The following is a 26,108-nucleotide window of genomic DNA, read 5'->3' on the forward strand; positions in this document are numbered from 1 at the left end:
CACCAGTTGTCTTCATTGATTTTCAGCGCTCCATTCATACAATTGTCATCGTTGCTTTCCCTGTAACGCCCAATGGAATGTGCATCGACCAATAATCCAGATTGGTTATTTTCTGGCATTGACGTTTAACAGTATACATTGTACAGTGCATTTCGTTATGACTGAAATAAACTGGTCATCGTTGATGTTTTATGAGATATTGCGGAGAACTGTTTTTGAAATGGCAAGATTTTTTATGCGTTTTAACACAGCATATGACTTACCACATGCAATGCCTTTATCCGATGAGCAGGATTCGCACCTTAAAACAGACTGTTATGGGTAACATTTGACAGTTGCCTCCATTTCAGCAACATTTCAGCATTCAGATCCTTACCCTGCCACCCTCGTTGACGGCAGCAGAGTCACATCTCTTGTCTCGAACTCTGGATACCACTTGAGAACACATCTTTAATCCAAATTTCGTTTTCAGAGGCTCCATTCTTAGAATTCATTGCTCGTATATGTTTCATCATCATTATGTTCTGTTCTCTCGAACTAATTACGGTCCAAGCGATTAGGATTCGACAGCAGTGTGTTTTACACATACATTGGTCAGCATCTTGACGCCTTTGTTCAACAATGCCACAATTCCGTTAAGTATTCTTCCAATAGGCGAGTCCGGATCCAGAACCATTGGTTCCAGTCTTCAGGATTGGTGTCCTGGCTATCTGTATGCCATACTGCCCTCATGACAAGGGTCATTGCAATTCCCTTGTCCAGTCCAGACCATGATGTCCAGGTCTCCCTGTCCGAATCATGTGGCTTTGAATTTTTCGAAGAAGTCGAAAATGAATATTCGATCGTTTCCACTTGGCTTAAACGGGTCAGTGTCAGAAGGTAGAGAATTGGTATGTGTTCGACTGTCGTAAATTTAGTGTAGACTGAAATCAAAATGTAGTAAAAGCTGAAATGTTCACGATACCACGACTTCCCTTTTATTGAGGACATGCAGAGGTATCGAAAACGTTTATCAACATCAACGTCGAAACGCCTGTTTCGTGTAGTTATTTTCCCCTTAATTATTGGACAAACAATTTATCCCGGTTATCATTATATCAGGACATAATTAAAATAAGGATAATTTAGAAGGACCTGCAAATGAATTAAATGCAATTTAAACAATGTTGCAAATCATATCAAGGTGTGTCTCCGTAATATGAGTGTGCGTTTGGTGGGGAGGGGAGAGAGGAGGATGGGTATGCTACGGGGAGCGAGGCGGTGGTGGTGGGGTGTGTGTGTTATGAGGCTCCATCTGACAGTACGACTTTCATGAAATGTATCTTTTTCAGAATCAACTAAAATGCCTTATAGCATTAATTAAGTAGAAAAGAATTCGAGTGGTTGCAAATGTGCCGACATGAGTGTGGACACTAGATCCCAGCTCATTTATCAACGAGTCTTCAGGTGAAATGGGTAAGTTTGTGTTAACAGAATTTCACTCGTGTCGGTATATTGTGAGTCCGAAGTGAGCGAGGCTATAGTGAGACTGACCAAGGGTTATAAAATCGTAGCGAACCAGATTCGAACCCGTAAACTAGACGACGAATAGAACCTGGTCTACAAATACATATAACTGCAGCATTGTATATATATATTTTAATAACATTTATAACATATATATACCAAGGGAACATCAGCGACATCTACAATCCTATTAAGAAGGAAAGAGATTTATCGCAAAAACAAAACGATATAAATGGTGTTATGTTTTAAATATTGTTAAATTCAACTCTAACAAAAGGCATGCCCAGACGTGGTTAAACTCCCAACATACATAACGTACTATATTTGAATATTCCTTCAAATATATATTTCTCTACTGAATGTTACAATTGTATTTCAATATTTATGGCGAGAAATATTTATGTAGATATTAACTTGGCTGTTGTCCGATCCCCTTCCAGTTTGTAACATCTGATAAATCTGAGTTTTAATCAAAAGTTTGTCTTGAAAACAGATAACGCGGGTTTGCTTTTTAGTAAAAGCATTGGCAAGTTGTTTAAGGAAATAGACTTCCCGGAAACAAAATTTATCATCAAATCTTTCATATTTAGGAATAAGAAACCACTTGTTGAACAGGTCTTACTCACCCGCATCGCCAAAACCCGGTGCTACCGGCTTGATGTCACAGTCACCCGCAAGAAAATGTGTGTCCGTCTTAATCAAATGACAAATATAAACAAAGAAATCGTGAGTTTCTCTTATTTACTGACAGATGGTTTCTTAGTCCTTAATCTTATTGAATATATGTGATGCGACCTATCATTGGAATGTGTTACTAATTGTCCGGGTTTTAATGGTTGGTTGCTTGGTTGGTTGTTTAACGTCGCACTCAGCAATATTCAGCTATATGGCGGCGGTCTGTCTGGACCAAACAATCCAGTGATCAACAGCATGAGTGTCGATCTACGCAATTTGGATACGATGACATAAGTCAGCGAGCCTGACCACCCGATCCCGTTAGTCGCCTCTTCCGACAAACATGGGTTTCTGAAGACCAGTTCTAACCCGGGTCTTCACGGGTCATGAAAGCACCATTAAAAATCTTTGCTGAAAACATTCCATTGTTCGATCCCGACTATAATGTGTATATCAATTACTATCGAATAGTGTTGTTACATGTGTGAGGATTTCCATTCGAGGCCCCCATTCCAAACACAAGGAAAAGGCAAGTCAATTACTCACCTCAACAAACATGGGAATATATCCTATAAGTCAAAAAGAGAAGCTGGTGAGACAAACATGAACATGTCTTCAACGTGTCAACCGTTAAATCTTTTGAAAAAATTCAACAAAGCACTTGACTGCTTTGAGTCTGATCAACTTGTGAGCAAGCGTCGTATCTTCCTGAATGCTGAAATAATGCTGAATATAGTGGAACACTAGATTGAGTGAGTGAGTTCAGTTTTACGCCGCACTCAGCAATATTCCAGCTATGGAACCACACAATCCAGTGATCATCAGCATCAGCATCGATCTACGCAGTTAGGATACGTGGAATAGTAGGCCAGTTGATAGTTGAAGTCATGTCATACAATCTTGTGGATAGTTTTTAGTCAGGCTGAAGTTGTACGCATACATCTAAAATAAAACCGAATTTTATTAAAAGTAGATTGGGTGGGGTGGTTTCACTGGTCTCTTCTAATTTAAATTCTGGCAGGTAAATCATTGGAAGTGATTTTGCTACTTCAGTAATTTGCAACGATGTGAAAAAGCGTAAGTTTCAAGTTTCAAATTTATTTGTTTGAGTGTTTGCGAATCTCAGCAGAAATTCTGACTCGTATGCCTGAAGAAACGGACTACCAAGAGGGGAGACATTTTGGTGCCTACTGGAATGTCTGTTCCGTGCTTCCCATCCCAAGTTTGACCACAAATGTTGTCTATGAGGAAATCCAGAATTAGACACATTAGTTTTTCAATAAACTTCAGATGATATTTCATTTCATTTATGATAATTTCCCGAACCTAAGAATGTGTCTTTACTGCGACCTCGATTCTAAGCATGAGCTACAGTACTGGATGTTTTCCCTAAACTGACACTTTAACTGTTAGATTTAAAATAAGGAAGGGGGAAGATTTTTTTATACTTTGTTTGCAACAGTCTAAAACCACAAGCGATAGATTTATCGAGATGTAGTGTGAATCAGATCAAATATGAAGAACCCGCCACGAGACACCTGACGTCAATAAATTATAACATTGAGCCTGACAGCTAAGTAAGCACGGATGCAAGTTGTTATAAAGGCAGGGTTTAGAGGGGTGGAGGTGATTATGTGTGCGGGCTAGTGCGTGTCTTTGGGTTTGCGTGCGTTTGTGCGTGTGTATGTGTGTATGTCGTGTGAGGGATAGGGGGAGTGTGTATGTATGTGTGCGATCGTTCTTATTATTTCAATTACACCTTTTCGGGTTGGGAGAGATTGTGCGTGTGTGTGCGCGTGTGTCACCTGTTTTGTTCTGGGGAGGTAGGAGGGTTCATCAATAATGTACACATTAACATGTAAGCGGGGTGGGGTTAGGGGTGGTGGTGTTTGATGGGAGGTAGGGGTTGCGGTTTCAGCAACTCTATACATAAAAAATATTTTTCAAGTTATGCTTGCGGTGGGGGTATTAATTTTGTATATGACATGCAGGGTGTCACTTACTTTGCACGTAAAGTTTAGAGGGAGGGGGCCATCCACATTGCTCCATAAAAGTCATCAACCCCCCTTAGCCATATATTATGAACAATCCCTAAACTCAAAGATTCCACCATTCACAACTCCCTTGTCCTCTCCTGTCACTGTCGACCAAATCAGCAGTCAATTACAAATGTACATATTTCGCTCAGCGCGAGCCTCATTTACTGTTATAGAATTCTCATTCAAGCATGCTGTAACACTAACGTGACCTAGTGTAATTTGTAGCGGTAAATGTACAGTGCAGTGAGGGATCCGCGCATGCGCATGCGCATGTGAATCATTCTGATGTATATAAATACATCTGGGGAATACATTTAGTATTCTCGAGAAACCGGGGTTGTCTCGTAGCCTGTCAAGCATCAAAACACCGAACGAGATAGACGTGAATGCTCAGTGCGCCAGATCTCTTTACTTCACTCCCACGCTGACGCACAGGTGAGTTGGAAATTTGACTTGAAGTTTTGAACTACGGGTAATGTTTGAGCGTGTATTTCATCCTGCAACTCACTCTTATTTCGTGTATTCTTATAACAACCATACATGATATATTGTCATTGTAAGATTTAACTGAAATAAGTGAAATTTAATATGTTTGCATCCCAGTGATTGCAGTTAGTCGTGTTATGTTCTGAAATTTGTCATAAAGCAAATGTCTTTATACAAAAAAATATCTTACCGTTGACAATTCAAACCAATGCATGCAAATACCCAGTGCTAAATGTGTTTTGGCTCTTAACTCTAAAAAATAGATCCATTTCCATGTGACGTTTAATAACGCTTCTTTCATTTATAAGTTTGGCTTTTAATAAAATGTTAACAGAATTAAGTTTAACATTGAGCAGGATAGTTGGAGCAGTTATTCAATACATTTACACAGTATAGCAAGTGCACAATATCACTGCTATACCTCTATGCGGTTTGTGTCCGAGGGCTTATCTATGTGATATGTGCCAGAATTGCCTTAAAAAACTTGCTTGTGATTATTTTTATAAAAAGGTATATATATACTCATGCCAATAATGGTTGTCACCCCCATCAATTTTTTTAATTAAAGAGGGGTGTGTGTGTGTGTGTGTGTGTGTGTGTGTGTGTGTGTGTGTGTGTGTGTGTGTGTGTGTGTGTGTGTGTGTGTGTGTGACAACCATTATTGGCATGAGTATATAATACAATACCCAAAGAAGGTGATTGCAATGCCTTTTATCAAAAAAGATCATCGTTAATTACCTAATGCCTCAATATTCATTATTAAAACCAGGTTGTGCCGATTCGATCAACAAGGTGGCTGTTATAGGCATATGACAAGTAGGATATGGGTGCGATTACACTAGATGAACGCGTGTGTTATCTATGGCTGAAGTAACACTATTATGTGTTCTCCGGCTACTATGCAAACAAAAGCCATGAGATAACGCAGTCATAGTTGATGTGCGTGACATTATCGCTGTGATAAGAGAGGGTCTTGAGCATATTTTGATCCGAACATTTTGGTACATTTCCTATCATGCATCTTCAAGTAAATGGTTATTTATAGCAGAGTGTTAAATAACACTGGTGTTCTAATTTGTTGCTTGGTTAAAGAGGTACAGTTCTCATGTCCAGGAAAGGGATCAACGTTAGATTCTTTAAACTAATACAGTGTCTCTGTGTAATTAAAGGGGCGGCGGGTGGCCTAGTAGTTTAGCGTTCGCCGAAGACTCGGGTTCGATTCTCCACATGGGTGCAATGTGTGAAGCCCATTTCTGGTGTACCCCGCCCTGATATTGCTGGAATAATGCTGAAAGAGGCGTAAAACTAAACTCACTCAATCTGTGTAATTATGATGATGATTCTTGGACTAGCATAACTGAGTAACGTCACAAACACAATGCACCAGCGTTGCTTGGACTGAGGACAAGTTTCGATTAAGATTTCAATTCCTCCTTTGTTTCGATGACGTCTCAGTGAAGATGCTTGTATTAAGAAACTCTGAGTTTCTGTACTGGATCGTCGCTTTGAGTGGGTGAGTAAGTTAGGTTTTACGCCGCTTTTAGCGATGTTCTAGAAATATCACGGCAGGGAACACCAGAAATGGGCTTCACACATTGTACCCATGTGGCGAATCGAACCCGGGTCTTCGCCATGACGAGCGAACGCCCTAACCACGAAGCTATCGCACCACCCTCGTCGCTTGCAAAAAGACTTTGAAAACTTGAAACTTTGAAAGACTCCGACGTCATTGATGCTGTAGCTTCGAAACTACGTCTTTAATATATTGCTAGGATTTCAACAGGGTCGCGTCTGCCCCCTGCTCTTACAATCCGATAGTAATTTCCACCCTCATGTCAACCAATCTCTATAAATGCATTTAAGCTAAGGGGTGGGGAGGGTTTGGATTGGGGGGATTGGCAGCTTTTGACTCCTGTATTACGTTACCTGTTCGCACCAACAATCAGAGGTTCAGCTTGCACATCGACTGCTGAAAGAGACTGTGACTTAATGCTAACAAACCGTAAATCAATGCTCACTGGGGTCACCCGACAAGCAAAAAATGCAAGTAGGGGTAGCGGGTTACACCGACCCAACACGTCCGCATAGTTCAAGCTGAAAGCAACCTTGTAATGCATTCGGCAGTTAGGGTGATTTCTTTGAACACGTTGACTATACCCTGATGGCGTCGCCCATTGTAGTACTTTAAACCTCAATCTTAACACGAGGCAAATGACTGTATGCCAGATATACAATTCCCATCGTATTACGTTAAAACTCAGACTTAACTCGAGGCAAAATGTCTGCATGTCAGATATACAATTCCCATCGTATTACGTTTAAACTCAATCTTAACACAGGGCAAAATGTCCACATGCCAGATATGCAATTTCCATGCCAGTTGGATATATCAACGGTATGTATCAACGAATGACTAGATTGTATGGCTTCCTTTGGGCGGAAGGGAAATGGTCGTTGTGTCCGTTTACAGGTCGGTGATATATGCACTGACACAAATCATAGTAATTTTAGTTTAATGCATGTTCCAGTATTTTAGTTAACCACTTTTGTGAAACCATGAACTGTTCTGCCAAAGCTAGGGGGCGGTGGGGTAGCCTAGTGGTTAAATCGTTCGCTCGTCACGCCGAAGACCTGGGTTCGATTTCCCACATGGGTACAATGTGTGAAGCCCATTTCTGGTGTCCCCCGCAGTAATAATGCTGTAATATTTTGTTGTTTACATTTTTAAAAGCGGCGTAAAAGTAAACTCACTCGCTCTCTCTGCCAAAGCTAGAAATATCATCATGGAGAATATAAGGTTAGAACCCGCGATCATAGGTTTATGGCGCCCATAGCGAACAATAACTGCTAAGCGATCTGTTGCGCCACTAAATCAGTTTGCAAAAACTATAGACAGATACAGATAGCGTGGGTTGTATAGTGTATTGTCAAGACGCGGTATAGTGTGTCGCGGCGTCTTGTAATGTCATGCACGGCCTGAATCAGGAAGTGCGTGCCGTCTTATCTGGGCGACCCTCGGGTTAATGCTTGCACCAAATGGGGACATTGCCGGATATGACATCCCAGGAATTTGCGTAGACCATGAACTTTGTTTGGAGCCCCGCTTATCGTACCGAGCCATACACTGGCCCTGGCGTGTGCTGCTTCCTGTATTTGATGCGAATGTGTTTTGAGACTGTCACCTCAATCTGTTAATCCGTGTAACACTGAAAATTATGTAAATTATTGCAGAGAATTAGTACAACAGTTTCATATGTGTTGAGCTGAAGAAGGGTTTAATGTGTTGAAGATGAGTGCGTAAGTGCGTGCGGATGGGCTGGCGTGCGTTTGTGGGTGAGTGGCAGCTTGTAACAGTCCGAGGTAATAATGAGATGCCATGCAGGGAACCGATGACATGTGTCAAACCAAGTCAGCGAGCCTGACCACCCGATCCCGTTAGTCGCCTCTTACGCCAAGCATGGGTTACTGAAGATCAATATTCTAACCCGGACCTTCACGGGTTGCCAGGGATAGGGGGGCGAGGGACGAAGAAACACTATCAGATATATCACTGAGTATACCAGTTTGGATGAAGGTGGGACGATTATGGGGAAGGGATGATTGTGACCAATACGCGTACCTGTCAGCAAAGGACAATAATTAGTCTATCACAGATTTCCACTTAAAACTAGCATATAACCATAAAACACTATTTCCATCTGCAACAATACAATACATAGGTTGCCAACAACTGAGGTTAGATCACTATCCTAGGGACCATAGGGACTTACAGTACTTTTGCTACCTGCATGGACCCAAGCTGGATTTACATCATCCCCTCAGCTGTTGGCAATTTAGACAAATTGAGCCTTAAATTTAAACGAACATATATACTACGATTATAGCAGTGGTCAGATTAAACACGCTTTTATGTAACATCGCGTCTAATAGCTTCTAAGAGTTATGTTTATTATAGACGTTCAACGTCTCTTCTCCAAGTAACTCAATTCAAAGGGGACAACTTGGACGTTAGTAATCCCCATTTAGAGCCCAGATTATAAGACCAATGGCCCTCATTGTGTATATGTATTTGTAGTAGGATATCCGGGACAATATTTCACCCAGTGGGGTCTTTGCAACTCAAGTATAATGGATGTTATTCAAGAGCAATATAGTGTTATTTGTGGCTGTGTAAGGCAATAAGGGTGCGGTCCTATGTCCAACCATTTCCAGAGAAATTGGTGCGTCAGTGAGGACTGGGTGTTTGTGTTTGCTTCATACACATATACATATTCCTCTCTCTCTCTCTCTCTCTCTCTCTCTCTCTCTCTCTCTCTCTCTCCAAACTCTTTCTCTCTCTCCATGCAAATGTACATATCCCTCCTACTCTCTCTCCATACATATATACTTATCTCTTCCACTCTCCCTCTGTCTGTCTCTGTCTCTCTGTCCATACATATTATTACATACCCCCTACTATCTATTCTCTCCACCCCACTCCCCTTCTCCCTCCTACACTCTCTCTATCTCTCTCTTACTCTCTTTCCTGCTTTCTTTACATATACACACACCTCCCTCCCTCCTCTCTATCTCTCTCCTCCACCTCTCTCCTAAATTCTCTCTCTCTTTCCTCTCTCTACTCTCTCATAATATTTTATACTTATCCTCCCTCTTTATATTCTCTCTATACATATACACATATCCCTGCCCATATATAAACCGTATATCAGTTTACATGACTTCATACATCATCTGGGCCATGTGATCACCTTTTACGCGTGATATGTCACATGTTTTCGGTACATACATTAAAAATGACATGTCGTCTTGGTTTTCCCGCCTTCACTCACAGGGGCTGTCCGAAAACAGAAACCGCGTGACGAAATCCATTAAACAATGTTTATTTCACCAAACTTCTTATCGCATGACCTTGAATCTATTACATATCGTCACGCTGTGCCCCTGCATGCTGGTATCTGAACTAGTTCTGAGAAACACCTCCTCCCGAGTAACTCCGTCATTCGCCGACGCTCACCCCATAAAGGAAGTTATATTTAGAATCGGAATTCCCCTGTAAGAAACCCAGCGTCGCCTCTCATCCTTGACCTTCACCAATATGGTTGTGTCACTGGAGTGGAGTGCATGTGTATCTCGTAACAGACAAATACTCTGAACCGTCACGCGAGGTAAGAAATCCAGTCAATGAAAATGTCGGGTACAGCTAAGGAGCACCTGAACCGATGCGTTGTTTTCTTAGAATATTATCGACTAAATCTTCCCGTGTCATTTCGTTATTTGGAGGTAAGGGTGAGGTGAGGTGAGGTGAGGTGAGGTGAGGTGAGGTGAATGGGATTTAACGTCGTATTTGAGAATATTTCGCTCATTTGACGACGTGTATGCGTGTGTATGTGTGGCTACTTGTATGTGTGGCTGCTTGTACTAGCCCAGACTAAAGCTGGTTTATAGTGCTAGCTCACTGAGATACCATGTCGTAGTGAAGCATGAATACCCCACTTAGACAAATTATACTGACTCCGAACCGACCAGTCCTTGTTGTACCCACTAATGCCGAGCGCCAGGCTTGGATCAACAAATACCATATTTTAACGCCTTTTGGTATGACGCGGACGGGGATCGAACCCGCGACCATCCGCTCTCCGGGCGGACGCTCTATAACCACTACTATACGCCACGGACGGCCTTCTGAAGGTAACGGTACTGTTAACATGATAATTAACGATATGATATGTGTGGGTTTTGTTTCAGGTGCAACAAAGATCTCAGGATGGCAGCGGTAACAGTCCCTGTAAGTATATATTTCAGTTATTTTTATTCGTAGAGCAATCGACTAAATTGACTATTTTGTTAAAATGGTGAGTTTGGTTTACCACCGGTTTGAAACCATTTCGGTTAAGTCGCGGCGTGACATCGTGATTGTGTTGTAAAGCCTGAATGAGTGAGTGAGTGAGCTATACAATTGTATGGTATCTTAAAGAGACACTGTATATTGTACTGTAATGTAGTCTCGGTCATGCATAGAACGGCAATATGGGCTAAACGAAAGAAATTAAGGACATCTTGATTGTTTCATGTTGCTGTAAGTGAGTGTGTGAGTGAGTCTAGTTTTACGCAGCACTTAGCAATATTCCAGCAATATCACTGCGAGAGACACCAGAAATGGGCTTCATACATTGTTGGGAATCGAACGCGGGTCTTCAGCGTGAAGAGCGGACGCATTAACTACTGGGCTACCCCACCGACCCAGAAAAGGCTGAAGTGACGCGTGTTTCACACGTTTACCACTTCGGTGAAACCCACGATCAAGGGTATGGTGCTGACAAACCGGGATTCGAACCCACGAGGTTTCTGGCGTGACCAAGGGACACAACTCTGTACAAGTTATATACAAATCAACGGCCTCCAGATCCGTTTGTACCGCTTGACTTAACCGCCAAGTAGGGTTACACAGGTGGGTGCGTTTGTTGTGTAAGGTGGGCGGTAGGGTAGCCTAGTGGTTAAAACGTTAGCTCGTCACGCCGTAGACCCGACATGGTGTCCCGCGCCGTGATATTGCTGGAATATTGCTAAAAGAGGCGTAAAACCATACTCACTCACTGTGGTGTAAGCCCGCTCTCAGCAATGTTCCACCTGTATGACGGCGGTCTGTAAACAATCGAGTCTGGCCAGGCAATCCAGTGATTGATAACATGAGCATCGATATGCGCCTGACCACCCCGACCACCCCGTAAGTCACCTCTTACGATAAGCATAGGTTGCTGAAGATCAATTCTAACCCTGATCTTCACTGGTTTCCCACCAACTACACTCATGAGGTTTCCTATGCAGCATAAACCCTCTGCAGTGCAAGGATGCTAACAGCCTATCGTTTCTATTAGCAGTCGACCACTTGTGTTGCCCCTGGATTTCAGGCTAGAAGCGATATCCAGTAACCTAGGCTTGAAATACGAGATGACTAAATGGTTCGGCCAGTCAGGCTTGATAAAAACCTGACGATGGTTATGGTATCAGTGGCTAGTTGTTTCCTTGCTGAATGTTAGCAATTGTGAGTGAGTCTGGTTTTACGCCGTTTAAGCAATATTCCAGCAATATTACACAAGGTTCACCAAAAATGGGCTTCAAACATATAGTACCCATCTGGGGAATCGAACTCGGGACTTCGGTTTGACGAGCGAACGCTTTAGCCACTAGGCTACCCCATCGCCCTCGTTTGGCAGTATACCAAAAAAAACAAAAACATATGTGTCGCCTAATGGAGACAGGAATATTTCATACATGTATTTATTAACAACAATAAACACATCCAAACATTTGTGGGACGGTGGAGTAATTATAGTCGTTAAAATGCTTCGTCACAACGACAACCCCGGTCCTCTTCCTTACACGAGCACGGCGTTCACTTCGTTACATCCCGTTCCTTTTATATAGAGGGGCGGTGGGATAGCCTAGTGGTTAAAGCGTTCGCTCGTCACGCCGAAGACCCGTGTTCGATTCCCCATATGGGTACAATGTGTGAAGTCCATTTCTGGTGTCCCCCGCCGTGATATTGTTGGAATATTGCTAACAGCGGCGCAAAACTATACTCGCTCACCCACTCATTCACTTCTATCCAGTACTAAGACCACGGAGACGACAATATATACATGTACCCTGACACCATTTTATTTCGTTACAAACCCCTGTGCTCACAACGTCAAACAATGTATCAATTTTACGAAGTTAGATAAAATTACAATTTCATTACATCAGGATACACTTCCAACAAAGACCTCCTGTAATTCAATTAGGTATGACTCGGCTTTGCACACAGTCAGCTCCAATTTCCCATTATGTATATAATTAGCATAAACATCCAACGTGCATCCGCCCACATGCCAGTCTCCCCGCGGCATATACTGAGCTACTGTAACTAACCTTTAGCCCATATTGTACAGATCGGACATACGGACATCCGGTTGAAAAGTCGATTCTAACTAAGAATGAATCAGAATATTGCCTTTTTCTGAACGTAACCCAAATATAACGGATGAGTTGTGACGTTAATCAGTAAACGTGTGACGACGGTTAGCTAAGATAAGCGTTCATGTTAGTGAGGGGCCGTGGGGTAGCCTAATGGTTAAAGCGTTGGCTCGTCACGCCGAAGACCCGGGTTCGAATCCCCACATGTGTACAATGTGTGAAGCCCATCTCTTGTGTCCCCCGCCGTGATGTTGCTGGAATATTGCTAAAAGCGGCGTAAAACCAAACTCAGTCAGTCAGTCATGTTAGTGAACGCTATGTATCTTAGCTAGACGACGGTTCACCAGTGTTCCGAGTGATGGACTCCACACGTCGGTGTTTATAAACATGCCTCTTTCTGTTGTAATGAACACCCATAATGAACGTTGATATATGCGTGTAATAGTTTGGCTGGCTAAAGTGAAATTGAATATACAAGGATAACAACCAACACAATTCGATGTTTCAGATATTCAAATATTAAGTTACACTTGTAGCTTGTTAATCTCGGAGACGTGACCGTCAACGTCTATAATGATGATGATGATGATGATGATGACAGTTGTAATAATAATATAATATATAATTTATAAAGCGCTGTATCCATTCACCAGGTGCATGCTCAAAGCGATATAACAATAGACAAGGCCAGAAAACAATGATCCCTTACCTGATGATACCAATGTGTGTGAGTGAGTGAGTATAGTTTTACACCGCTTTTTCAGCAATATCACGACATTGTACCCATGTGGGGGATTGAACCCGGGTCTTCAGCATGACAAGCAAACGCTTTAACCACTAGGCTACCCTACGCAACGATGATACCTGTGGTGTCAAAGATACATAGTGATATTCTGAATGGATCTCGTAAAGAGGGCGGTGGGGTAGCCTAGTGGTTAAAGTATTCGCTCTTCACGCCGAAGACCCGGGTTCGATTCCCCTAATGGGTACAATGTGTGAAGCCCATTTCTGGTGTCCCCCACCGTGATATTGCTGGAATATTGCTAAATAGCGGCGTAAAACTAAACTCACTCACTATCGTAAAGAAAACTGTCTGGAGCATCTTGACAAGCAGCAGATTTTGCAGCAAAGTTCGTCTCATTAGCCTTTGTTTGTATTTCTGTTGACAGTTCCCGCACACAGCTCTACCCGAGTTTAGTCAGACATTCGGACACTACCAGAGCCATATGCCACCGATGATAAACGAAACCGAAGCAACGTTAGAAGACCTTGCTGCAGCAATCAGAGGTAAGGAAACCGATCGCTTCCGATATTTTCCGACTGTTTGTTTGGCTCTCCGGGCGGGCGCTCTAACCACTACACCACGGAGGAGGTCCCGGCAGTTAGGGACTCTACATCGTGTGGTTTCTGAAATAATTCATTTACTGCTTTTCAGTATCTCGGTTCTTCCAGACTGTTATTGATCTCATGCCTACTAATGAAAGTACAGTATAGTAAACTATGGTTGTAACGAACTCACATAATCACTTCGTAATAGTGAGTGAGTTTAGTTTTACGCCGCACTCCGCAATAGTCCAGCTATATGGCTGGCCTTCTGTAAACAATCGAGTCTGGACCGGAATATCCAGCGATCAACAGCATGAGCATCGATCTACGCAATTGGGGTACGAGACATGTGTCAACTAAGTCAGCGAGCCTGACCACCCGATCCCGTTAGTCGCCTCCTAAATTGCGACGGACTCTTGACAGCAATGTCAGTTCCATTTCGGCGGTCATTGGTTATATTGAAGTAGCTGATATAAGTTATATATTACATAGGGGCGGTTGGGTAGCCTGGTGGTTAAAGCGTTCTCTCGTCACGCCGAAGACCCCGGGTTCCAGTTCCCACATGGGTAGAATGTGTGTGTGTGAAGCCCATTGCTGGTGTCAACCGCTGTGATATTGCTGGAATATTGCTTAAAGCGGCGTAAAACCATACTCACTCGCTCCATATTACATATGACTGATAACTGATAACTGAACCATGCACACTGAAATACAACTGTTTATCCTTGCGTGTAAATTGATTTAACGTCGGGGCAGGTACGACTATTTATTTTAAGGAGAAGGAAAGAGTGATAACAGTATCTATTAAAATTAGAATTTGTATGCTTTGTGAACTGATATGGGACAGACGCATACAATCAACGATATCATTAATTAGCAATATTGATGCAATATATAAGGAAACTCCTTATGGAAACAATATGGGTTGATAACAGTGCATATTTATAAGTCTAATATTTGAAAAGGCATTTAAGGCGACCAGTTTGAACTAAATACGATCATTATGCCTTCAGAGTCAATGCAGCCTGGCGGCGGATGCGTCGAGACTGGCCTCAGCTCCGGCTACCCCGAGATGTCTGATTATCAGCACCCCACCTACACGATACTAGCAGCCAGCGAGGAACGATATATCAGCGGTGAGTTTAATTATTTTATATGAAATCCGTAAACATTATGGTTATCTTACAAATGTTGTCAGTGACGATAACAGGTGACAGATAAATCAGATACTTATATATTTACTTAGACTCGCTGAAATAATGTCGATGCGACTTTAAAGTTTAACTCACTACTTTATCTTCGTCAAATGTAAAAGCCAGGTTTGATATATCGGAGACGTATTGAGCAGTAATATGTCTCATTGCGTCGTACCATCAGCTGGAGTCGAAAAAACACATGTCAGCTTGCTTTTAAAAAAGTAAAACAAATTTATCCTTAGACTTTCAAACCCAACGGTTGTCAGGAAGTGTAATGGAAAGTGTGAATAGCGAATAAAAACGATGTGTTGCCAAGATTTGACTGAGAATAATTCGTTATTTTTGACCCATGAAGAAAACGTGACAATAACTAACATACGAAAAGCGTCTGAGGTCTTGTGACGTAGCCAGAATGAATAATAATGCCAAGGGAAGCCTTCCACATTCGCGAAGCAGGAAGAGTGGTTGTTAGGGAACCAGCATTTCGTGTGTATGGAGGTCACGTGGGCTGTCAGCCACCTCTCAATAGCCAAACGGAGCTGTCATTTTTCATGATTGATCTTCCCTTGATCCGTGTCACCGGAAAATCGGGGATATTTTGTAACAACAGTTACGTTTTTGTCAGCAATAGCTGCGAATGTTTTCCTGCAACATCGTCCGAAGACTTCCCACATTGGACGGTCTGTGTATTGGTCAGGCTGTCAAGGAAATGAATTGCAATTTTGAATTTTGAATGCAAATGTTGTCTGTGGCATTAAAAATAGATCATTTGATTAAATTGACTGGCAAATTATATGAATTTTACGAACAATATGGCAAGAAATTAAAATTACAAATGAATTTTTTGAATCAACATGTATTTTCGTATTATAATCATGGACAGTTTGTTTTCGTGTAATTACATAAATCTACCCGACGTGTGAAAATGGGTTCTTGAAGTAGAAGTTTTAATATCAGTTGCGCTTCCTTCTATACACATATGACACATTTCAGGGTGAGTGAGTGAGTTGGGTTTAACGCCGCTTTCAGCAATATCCCGGCAATATAACACAATGGGGCACAAAGGAAATTGGCTTCACACCTTGTATCCGGGGAATCGAACCCGGGCTTTCACCGTGATGGGGGAGAGCTTTAACCACTAGGCTACCATCACCCCGACCACGGCAACCGTGATATAAAGCTTTCGGCTTACGTTCAGATTGTTTTGGGGGGTTTTCAAATTCGAGAAAAAAATCTTTTTTTTTAATATGATCTATGAAGAACATGTCGGTTGGATAAAGTAAAAAATAATCATAAAAGTCAATTGTCACCTTCTTTCCTAAACACACGATGTAAAGCGAGTATTTCCTTGATACTGAAATTAGTAGAAAACAACATTAAAACACAATATATTTTAAAAAATTCTAATTATACTCATGCCAATAATGGTTGTCACCCCCCTCCCCTCCCCACCCCAACCTCACACACACCTCACACCGCCTCTCCAATTAAAAAAATTGAAGGGGGTGACAACCATTATTGGCATGAGTATATATTCCGCGTACAACAGAAAATAGATATTTGTGCGTCAACTGAGTTGCTAAAACATTTTGTCTGAAATGTGGGACAAAAGCTCATTTCAAGGTCATTATATGCGTGTCCAAAAATAATTCTGGTTAACAATGACAAAGTTACCAGATCTATAGATTTGTGGGAAATAATTCAACTTCCGAAATTTCAGACTGGATGACTGACCTTCCCGAGGTGCCCCAAGTCTCGGCCGACAGCGAAGACGACAATCAAAGCGGTAAGTGTTTCCTTGGCGACATTTTCCGCCGACAGCGTTCTCGTGCCTTTGTCTCAGAAATGATGTCCCTTAATTAAGAGACAAGGACGCATCAATATTGTCTTTACGGAATACCGTTTCCTTATTGGGGTCAGTATTTCCCTATTGTGTCCATCATTCTTCCCTCGTTTACATCTAGTAGGAAATGAGCCATTGACATGACCGATAGATAGGTCACCTATTGTGTGCCTCGTGTAGAGTAAATAAACCGTACTTAGGGACTGGTCATTTGTTATCGGGGTGGTTTGGAGGGGGGAGGGAGGGTTGGTCATAGGACTAACATTTCTTGAGACAACCTTCCACCCTCACCATCACCATTTAAAAAAAATGTTTGTAAAACTCAAACTGTCTCATTTTTAAATGCCCTCGCCCGACGCTACCCTCCCTCCCCCATAATTTCCGTGACCCCAACCTGTCGATGTCATGACGCCCCACATACCTCATGCCCCCTGCATTTAACGTTACAGTTATTGCGAACGAGTTTGAGTTTTTCGCCGCTTTTAGTAATATATCACGGCGGGGGACACCAGAAATGGGCTTCACACATTGTACCCATAATGGGAATCGAACACGGATCTTTGGCGTGACAAGCGAACGCTTTAACCACTAGGCTACCCCATCGCCCCGTTACAGTTATTTACATACAGCCGTGAGACCTCTGACTCTGATGTAAAACAATCACCCATTCAATTTTCTATGACCATATTTGTTGTTGTAGTTGTTCTGGAGTTGGAGGACTTGTCGTTCCTGGACGAGATTGTTGGCACAGACTGCAACAGTGACGGCGAAACAAGCATCCACAGCAGCCTCAGCGACGGTGCCCCGAGCCCGACGTCCTTCGAACCATCAGGTAGGGACATGTTACTATTGTTTTGTCATCAATACAAGTCAAAGAAGGTGAAGTCGCGACATGAAATTCCCCACTTCCGGTGCCGCCTCCAACTGTGATAACCCTAGAAGATTTCTAGTGAGTGAGTGTGTTAAGTTTTTCGCAGCTTTTACAATATTCCAGCAATATCACGGCGGGGTGCACCAGAAATGGGCTTCATACAATGAAGGGAATCGAACCCGGGTCTTCGGCGTGACGAGCGAACGCTTTAACCGCTAAGCTACCCCACGGCCCCAGAAGATTTATAAATACCTTGTCAAATCATACTCACTCACTTCATGTCACATAACAGTAATTACATCACATGTTCATTTTAATTTATTCATCCGCTCACCTGCTGTATTTCGATAATTTCAATGACCTGCCGTTATTTGGTGCCGACCATTGCCGGCATGGTTTCTGAAATAATTAATTTATTAATGGTTTCTGAAATAATTCATTTACTGCTTTTCAATATCTCGGTTCTTCCAGACTGTTATGGGGCGGTGGGGTCGCCCAGTCGTCATAGTAGCCCAGACTAGATTATTTACAGATCGCCGCCATATAGCTGGAGTATTGCAGAGTGTGGCATAAAACTAAACTCACTCACATACCCAATAATCGCTCTCTCAATGATGTGTAACTGATCCTTAACAGAGTACAAGTCATCTCTACCGATGTTTGACCACATTTGGACAAAACAGAAAGCGGAACTAGCCATGATGGAAGAATCTGACGAGGACTACATCAAACCATACTGTAAGAGTCGACGAGGTGAGCTTCAGTACCTTATCTAGGGTTATCTAGTCGACTAGATTTACCTGCACTAAGTCTCACCTGGTATCAGGGAACAAGCAACAGATGCAGGAAAGAGCATGTTCATGATAAGGGTTGATGTCAGAATATTATTGGGCTTATCATTAAGTGGCTTGTTCAGATCGCCTGTGGCTTGATCAGATCACCTGATAATAATTGTGGTTGGTTACAAGATTGTTCGACATATACGGTTATTTGGATTTTTGGTGGAACTATCGATATTGGTTATTTTCTGGCGTTGTCGTGTATTTCAACGGCAAAGTGTCATCAAGTCGTGACGTTTTGTCGCAGTAAACTTCGGTTATAACGAATGTAAATGTGTAAATTCGTTTTATCCGTAGTTCGTAATATGCATTTAGAGTTAGCTTACAGCATGACGCCGGGACGAAAATTCCAGTTCATTATTAGCGTGTTCGTTATAAACATAGCTTATAGCACACTGTATTTGTGTGGTATATTTCAAGCATATTGTACTTTCCTCTGAAGCAGGTGCATGTAAAGATCGGTGCACGAATTTCGGTTAAAATGATTTTAAACAAAAATGAATTCGTGCAAAGTTTCAAGGTCTAGTTTCACTGGAGTATCTGTCCGTGAATATCTTACAATCACATTTGTTGTCTTGTCACGTTAGTTTTGAGTCACCAGTTTAAAGAAAAAGTGACGCTTCACCAAAAGTATTATTTCAACAAAACGTTTTGAGGGGATGGTCCCCACTGGGCGTTGCTAATGGTCGACCTGAGTGACCTGAATACGCCGTCCTTGTTATACGTAATAGTTGGTGTTGTACGCCGCACTATTCCATATAGCTATATGCCAGCTATATGGCGGCGGTCTGGACCAGACAATCCAGTGATCAACAGCATGAACATCGATCTACGCAACTGGGATACGATGACACGTGTCAACCAAGTCAGCAAGCCTGACCACCCGATCCCGTTAGTCGCCTCTTATGACAAGCATGGGTTACTGAAGACCAATTCTAGCCCTGATCTGCACTAATTTGTACAAGTTAGGACTTACACAGGAGGATTAATGGAGATCCTGGTTAAACTTGGTGCACTGCAACCCATCTCCTTGTAAGATGCGACTATCGACATGGGGCCAGCTATCGATATATGTCGTTAACTAACTATCGATCGATTATCGATAAATATCGTAAAGGTAACTTTGAGCAAAAATGCCAAAAAGTGTTTGAAAGAAATGATTGTTTTTAACATCACAGGGGACTGGGGACATGTTTGTGCATGGATTACCAACAAAGCAACGTCCTGAACATAATTTAGAAGCATCCCACAAAGAAATGGCGTAGATCGATGCTCATGATGTCAGTCATTGACAGTCAGTCATAGAGATAGACTATTTCTGTACGGTCTTATTCAACAAATCAACTTACGTGTAGAATGAAAACCACGACACAAGGAAACAGACCACGTTGTAGGATAAGCTGCGATGGACTGAGCCTCGAAGGTTGCTTTCAGGAATGGAATTTCTGTAACTTGCCATTTTCTCTGCAGGCGCCAAGAATGTGTTGCTGTGGAAGTTCATCCTGCAAGTCTTGGAAAACCGACCAGACCTCGCCAAGTGGGTCAACAGAAGCGAAGGCACGTTCAAGTTCGTGGACACCACCGTGATGAGTCGGATGTGGGGAGAGAAGAAACGAAAGAGGGACATGACCTTTGAGAAACTCAGCCGTGGCATCAGGTGAGTAGTTGATGACGTTGCAGATGTTGAGGGACGCGCGTGTGTGCGAGCGTGCGTGCGTTCGTTCATGTGTGTGTGTTTGTGCTATTCCGGACTTGTTACAGTGTAATCCCTTTGCTACACTCCGAGCAGACCAATCCTCTGTGCTTGTTTTATCCTCGTCGTGCAGAAGGTGACCCGTGAAGACCCGGACTAGAATTGATCTTCAGTAACCCATGCTTGTCGTAAGAGGCGACTAACGGGATCGGGTGGTCAGGGTCGCTGATTTGGTTGACACATGTCATCGGTTCCCAATTGCGCAGATCGATGCTCATGCTGTTGATCACTGGATTGTCTGGTCCAGACTCGATTATTTACAGACCGCCGCCATATAGCTGGAATATTGCTGAGTGCAGCGTAAAACTAAACTCACCCACGCACTCGTGCTGAAGGTCAGGCAAAGAATCAAAATTTCCCCATTTTAACGTCTTTTCGTATGCCGAGGCTGGGGATCGAACAACGCACCTTACGCTTTCCGAGCAGACAATCTATCCACTAGACCACGTAGTAGTAGTAGTAGTAGTAGTGAGTGAGTGGTGATCGAGTTTAGTTTTGCGCCGCTTTCAGCAATATTCCAGCAATATCACGACAGGGGACACCAGAAATGGGCTTCACGCATTGTACAGTTTAGTAGTAGTAGTAGTGAGTGAGTGAGTTTAGTTTTACGCCACACTCAGGAATATTCTAGCTCTATGACAACCAAGTCAGCGAGCCAGACCACCCGATCCCGCTAGTCGCCTCTTACGACAAGCATGGGTAACTGAAGATCAATTCTAGCCCGGGTCCTAACGGGTCGGTAGTAGTAGTAGTAGTAGTAGTAGTAGTAGTAGTAGTAGTAGTAGTAGTAGTAATCACGGTAATGATTGTAGGAAAAATGGAGCTAAGAAAATGTACCCACACTTGAACTATTTTATTAACAGCGACCCCTTTCTCCACAGACACTACTACAAGTCAGGCTTGATGTCCAGGATTGAGGGCACACGTTTAGTTTACAAGTTCAACTGGCCCCAAGTTCCAAAGCCCTACAGGAAGAACTGAGTGTCAACCATGTCTGTGAACAAAGCACAGAAACACCACACTGCCCTTGTCAATTAGCGGAAGTTCCGAGTCACAGACAGGAACGAAAATGAGCCATAATAGATGACATCATAACGGCGTCATTTTACGAATGTGACGTCATCAGAAGCCATATTGAGTGTAAGTGACGTATTGACAACTATCGATGTGTCTCATACCGATAACGCCTTGAAAAAAATTAATTTGTTGGTTGGTGTATGTGTTTGTTGAAGAACGACGCTTTTTATGATCTTGAAAAGATGTTTAAAGTTGTCACCGGTGTGAAATGGCGAAATCTTTTTCGAAGAGGGATTGAAATACATCCAAAATGATCCCCAAAATGATCACGAAAATCTAAGATCTCCATTAATCCGTCCAAGTCATTCCAATATAAACAGATATAATCTCATTTATCCAAATTAACTCTTGACATTGTACAGTAGCATTATATGTAATCATCGAATGCTGTTTATCCCACATGAAGACTAACAGTATATGACACGTCACCGATTTGCTCTAAACATAATCCTGGTAGGTGTAACACTGTGCAGAAAGAGAATTCCAATGTGGCGTATTTGATCACGTGTTGCGTTAGGACCGCCAGCCTTTGGGTATCGTTCAATGACTTCCTTTAAAAGGAAACATTACCGTTCATGCTTAGATGGTACAACCACCTTGTGTTCATTGTCTCATCTTGAAAACTCTTCCATTCTATGTGATATAGCCTTTGTCTTGCGCGTATGTGTTTATGTGTATTGTTGGTACTCCCTGATGTAACAGCATAGTATTATGAAAGTTCAACCACCTAAATTAAATTCGTTTATGATGTAGCTTTTTAAAGCTAGATTTAAAGTACTTAAGTTGTATAACATAAGACTATTGATTAAAACGATTCAGGTTATGGCACACAGGAATTAAAGTCCTCATAAGCTAAATTAAGTTTTGGCGAAGCTTGAAAAACGTATAGTCTAAATATAAATAATTTCACAGTGTTCTTGAATTGTACTTTTGATTTGAGTCCCTGGTAATTGTTAAATATCAACATTAATGTGTATTACGGTTAACAACTGTTATAAAATCAATACAACATAGGTATTATCGTTACCAGGCAACTTCTTGAATAACACGGGCGAAAAATATATTTTGTGCAATGTGCGAAATAATTTGTGGTTTTTAAAACTTGACTATATCAGAATTGTATTATATTTTATTCAGTTTGAGCGACTTGCATTTGAATTTGAATAAGACATTAATTCGCCGAACTTCGAGCGTCTTTAATGTACCTTTACATGCAGTTCATCAATCTATGTTAATCATGGCTATGAATATTATTACCATATCTCATGTTTATAAAATAAAGTTGATAAACTACTTGTGCCAAACTTCAGATTTTTAATGACTGCGGTAAATGCAGCTGAAATAATTCGGCCAAATTAGATGTCGATATGGCCTACCATTCTTTCCCCAACATTTAGGATAACAAATATGCGTCTCGTACTATGATTATGATTATTATTATTTCCCTTTTATCTTGTTATTTGGGGAAAACGATACCGGAAAGGGCGTAAAAATAGTTTGTCGATTTTAAAGATTAAACATTTAAATATTACACTTTTCGCTAACGAATGTACGGAAGTCCACCAGGACCTGTGTTCAATCTTTTGTATTTATTACTTCTTGTATTTGAAACATCATATTTACAATTTTAATATTTCTGTGCATTATGTATCATTGTTTGTATATATTTACACCCAAGCGCGCGCTTTCGTGTGCCAAGATCACGTTATTTAACTCATAGTTAACTCATAGTTACTCGAAGTCACCACATCAAGACTCATGTGACTTGATATGAGGGTAACGTGAGTTGTATAAAATTCCCTTTTCATCCTAAAAGTTAATATCTCGCATAGGAAAACACAAAACTTCTAATTTTGTCGAAATACGCTTACTTCAAGAGTGTTTACGTTTGTTGAATACAAAGTCGATGTTCGGACATTGATTTGTTACTTTTCTCCACCGGTTATTCCGAATTTCTTTGGTTTGTGTTTTCTCCTTTGATAACCCGAATTACATCGGTAAGATGATAGGACTTGCACCACTATCGTGTTCAGAGCGTTAATGGTGTTTCAAATGGGTATATCCTAACATAATATACAATTACAGATACATGCATTTGTCATTCACCTTAAGGCGCGAGTGGCCGAGTTGTCTCAGGAACCACAATTTGCTGTGCAGAGCTCGATTCACTTGTCACCATGATCTGAGGGCTTGTAAGTCTCGCGAGGCGCTACTTCCGGCACTAAGCTGGTTCCCGGCTCCCTTTGCGCGCGCCAGCTTGCGATTTGCGAGACGGGGCCCAGCTTACTTCCGGTACCACATTTCCGGTGACAAGCGTATGTTCAAGAACCAGTTCTGGTTCCAAATTTGCTCGACCGCCCAATATGACTTTACTAGATCGGACCCAGTGTACGTTGTTTGTCACCGGGAGTACTAAGGTCTCGCGAAGTGCAGTGAACAACTACTGGACCCTAATAGTCGTGCTTTAAGGTTACACCAAAGTGGTAAACTTATAAGAACTGCCTCGGTTCGGGCTATTTAATCATGTCAACCCGACAAGCTTTGAACATACCTGCAACGTTGTTGAATGAGGCTTTAAAGTCATTCTCTTCATAAGTGATTCATTTTTTAACGAACGCATATTTCATAGTTCACGAACCTATTAAGGTATCCAAATCAGGACATCAATTCGTTTTTTTATTTTATATTCCATAAAACTCCCAGGAATATTTCTTTAATATTCTATGTTATTATGATTGTGTATTTGCGTGTTGTTAACTTGAACCGGTGATTTACATTTTGCGTTTCAAGGAGCTGAAAAAGAACCCAATTAGTAACTGCCCCCTGTCAGTCAAGAAACGTGTACAGATACTGTGTTAAGGTTCGTGTTGTCACCCTACTCCCCCACCCCCACCCCTTCACATATCACCCTTTACTCCCTCCCATATGGCAGCCAGTGAATAAAGACCCGTCATGATCCGGGTTAGAGTTGGTCTTCAGCAACCCATGCTTGTCGTAAGAGGCGACTAACGGGATTGGGCGGTCAAGCTCGCTGACTTGATTGACATATGTCATCGTATCCCAATTGCGTAGATCGATGCTCATGATGTTGATCACGGGATTGTCTGGTCCAGACTCGATTATTTACAGACCACCGCCATATAGCTGGGATACTACTGAGTGCTGAAAACTAAACTCACTCACTCAGTGAATAAAGCAGTTTATACGCCCTAATCACTTCGTCGACATTAGTTTTCGTGTACCGTATCACTTGAGTCGACGTCATGTCAGTAACGAACATCTTTTAATTACAGTTTGCATACTATTGTATATTATAAATGATAATATTATGATTTGTTAGTTAAAAAATATTGACCTCGTTGGCTGTAAAATTCTCATTTTTTGTGAAATGTTGTTGCATTTAAGCTATCGCGTGATCATATAGAGGTTTTTGAAATGTCACGTTGATGTTATAAAGTATTGTTGATGTTTTTAAAGTATATTTTATGAACAACTGTACGTTACGTTTAGAGGAGTTTATTGAAAGGTGATATGTTCATTATGGAAAACTGTTGACTAAATTTATATCATTTACACTATGATATAAATTTAGTCAACAGTTTTCCATATATCAGCTGATAATGTATATATTGTATGTGTACATGCCTCTTTTTGTACATACATATTTTTATGAACTGAATAAAAATGCTATTTTTATGAGAAACCAGTTTGTGCAGTTTGTGTTATGCGACTGTGAATGAGTGAGTGAGTGAGTGAGTTTGATTTTACGCCGCTTTAAGCAATATTCCAGCCATATCACAGCGGGTGACACCAGAAATGGGCTTCGCACATTGTACCCATATGGGGAATCGAACCCGGTTCTTCGGCGTGACGAGCGAACGCCTTAACCACTAGGCTACCCCACCGCCCCCGACTGTGAATGCGTGCAAGTGATTGTGTGTTGTTTAACGCTGCACTCACGACGGCGGTCTGTCTGGACCACATAATCCAGTGATTGATATTATGAGCAACGAGCCACACCGTCTGTGTACATCGACACAATGAGACAGGCTGAGTGGAATGTGTCATAAGGCGTCATAGTTCGTTTAGTTTTACGTTTCACTCAACAATATTCCAGCAAAATGGAGACGGTCTGTAAATAATCGAATGTGGACCAGACAATCCAGTGATCAACAGCATGACCACCCGATCCCGTTAGTCGCCTCTTAGCATGGGTTACTGAAGATCAGTTCTAACCCGGATATTCACCTGCAGAGTTGCGTCCCTTGGCCACGCCAGAATGTTGTGATCGTGGGTTCGAGCCCTGCTTATGTTTGCAACTGTGTCAGTGCTCATGAGTTTTACCAAATTGGTAAGCGTGTTTGACATGCATCGCTACATCTTTCGTCTCACATCAGGTGACATGTAGTGCAGTTGGAATAACGTTAAACCAAACTCACTCATTCACTGAAACGACCAGGGGCAGCGGATAGCCTAGTGGTTAAAGCGTTTGCTCGTCACGTTGAAGACCTGGATTCGATTTCCCACATGGGTACTAGGTG

General features: G+C 41.9%; 1 protein-coding gene across 1 annotated transcript in view; it reads left to right on the plus strand.

Moving 5' to 3' along the window:
- LOC124254021 (ETS-related transcription factor Elf-3-like) overlaps positions 1 to 24,507 on the plus strand; it is a 38,715-nt gene extending 14,208 nt beyond the window's left edge. Inside the window, exons 2-9 of the mRNA XM_046687885.1 lie at positions 10,452 to 10,491; positions 13,832 to 13,949; positions 15,002 to 15,124; positions 16,905 to 16,970; positions 17,728 to 17,859; positions 18,535 to 18,651; positions 20,208 to 20,394; positions 21,372 to 24,507. Of these exons, the coding sequence (XP_046543841.1) occupies positions 10,452 to 10,491; positions 13,832 to 13,949; positions 15,002 to 15,124; positions 16,905 to 16,970; positions 17,728 to 17,859; positions 18,535 to 18,651; positions 20,208 to 20,394; positions 21,372 to 21,471 (883 nt within the window). The 3' untranslated portion in view covers positions 21,472 to 24,507. The remainder of the gene's footprint in view (positions 1 to 10,451; positions 10,492 to 13,831; positions 13,950 to 15,001; positions 15,125 to 16,904; positions 16,971 to 17,727; positions 17,860 to 18,534; positions 18,652 to 20,207; positions 20,395 to 21,371) is intronic.
- Positions 24,508 to 26,108: the final 1,601 nt, after the last annotated feature.

The sequence above is a fragment of the Haliotis rubra genome, unplaced genomic scaffold (genome assembly GCF_003918875.1).
Source record: "Haliotis rubra isolate DU_JTF1 unplaced genomic scaffold, ASM391887v1 Scf560, whole genome shotgun sequence".
Lineage (NCBI taxonomy): Eukaryota > Metazoa > Mollusca > Gastropoda > Lepetellida > Haliotidae > Haliotis > Haliotis rubra.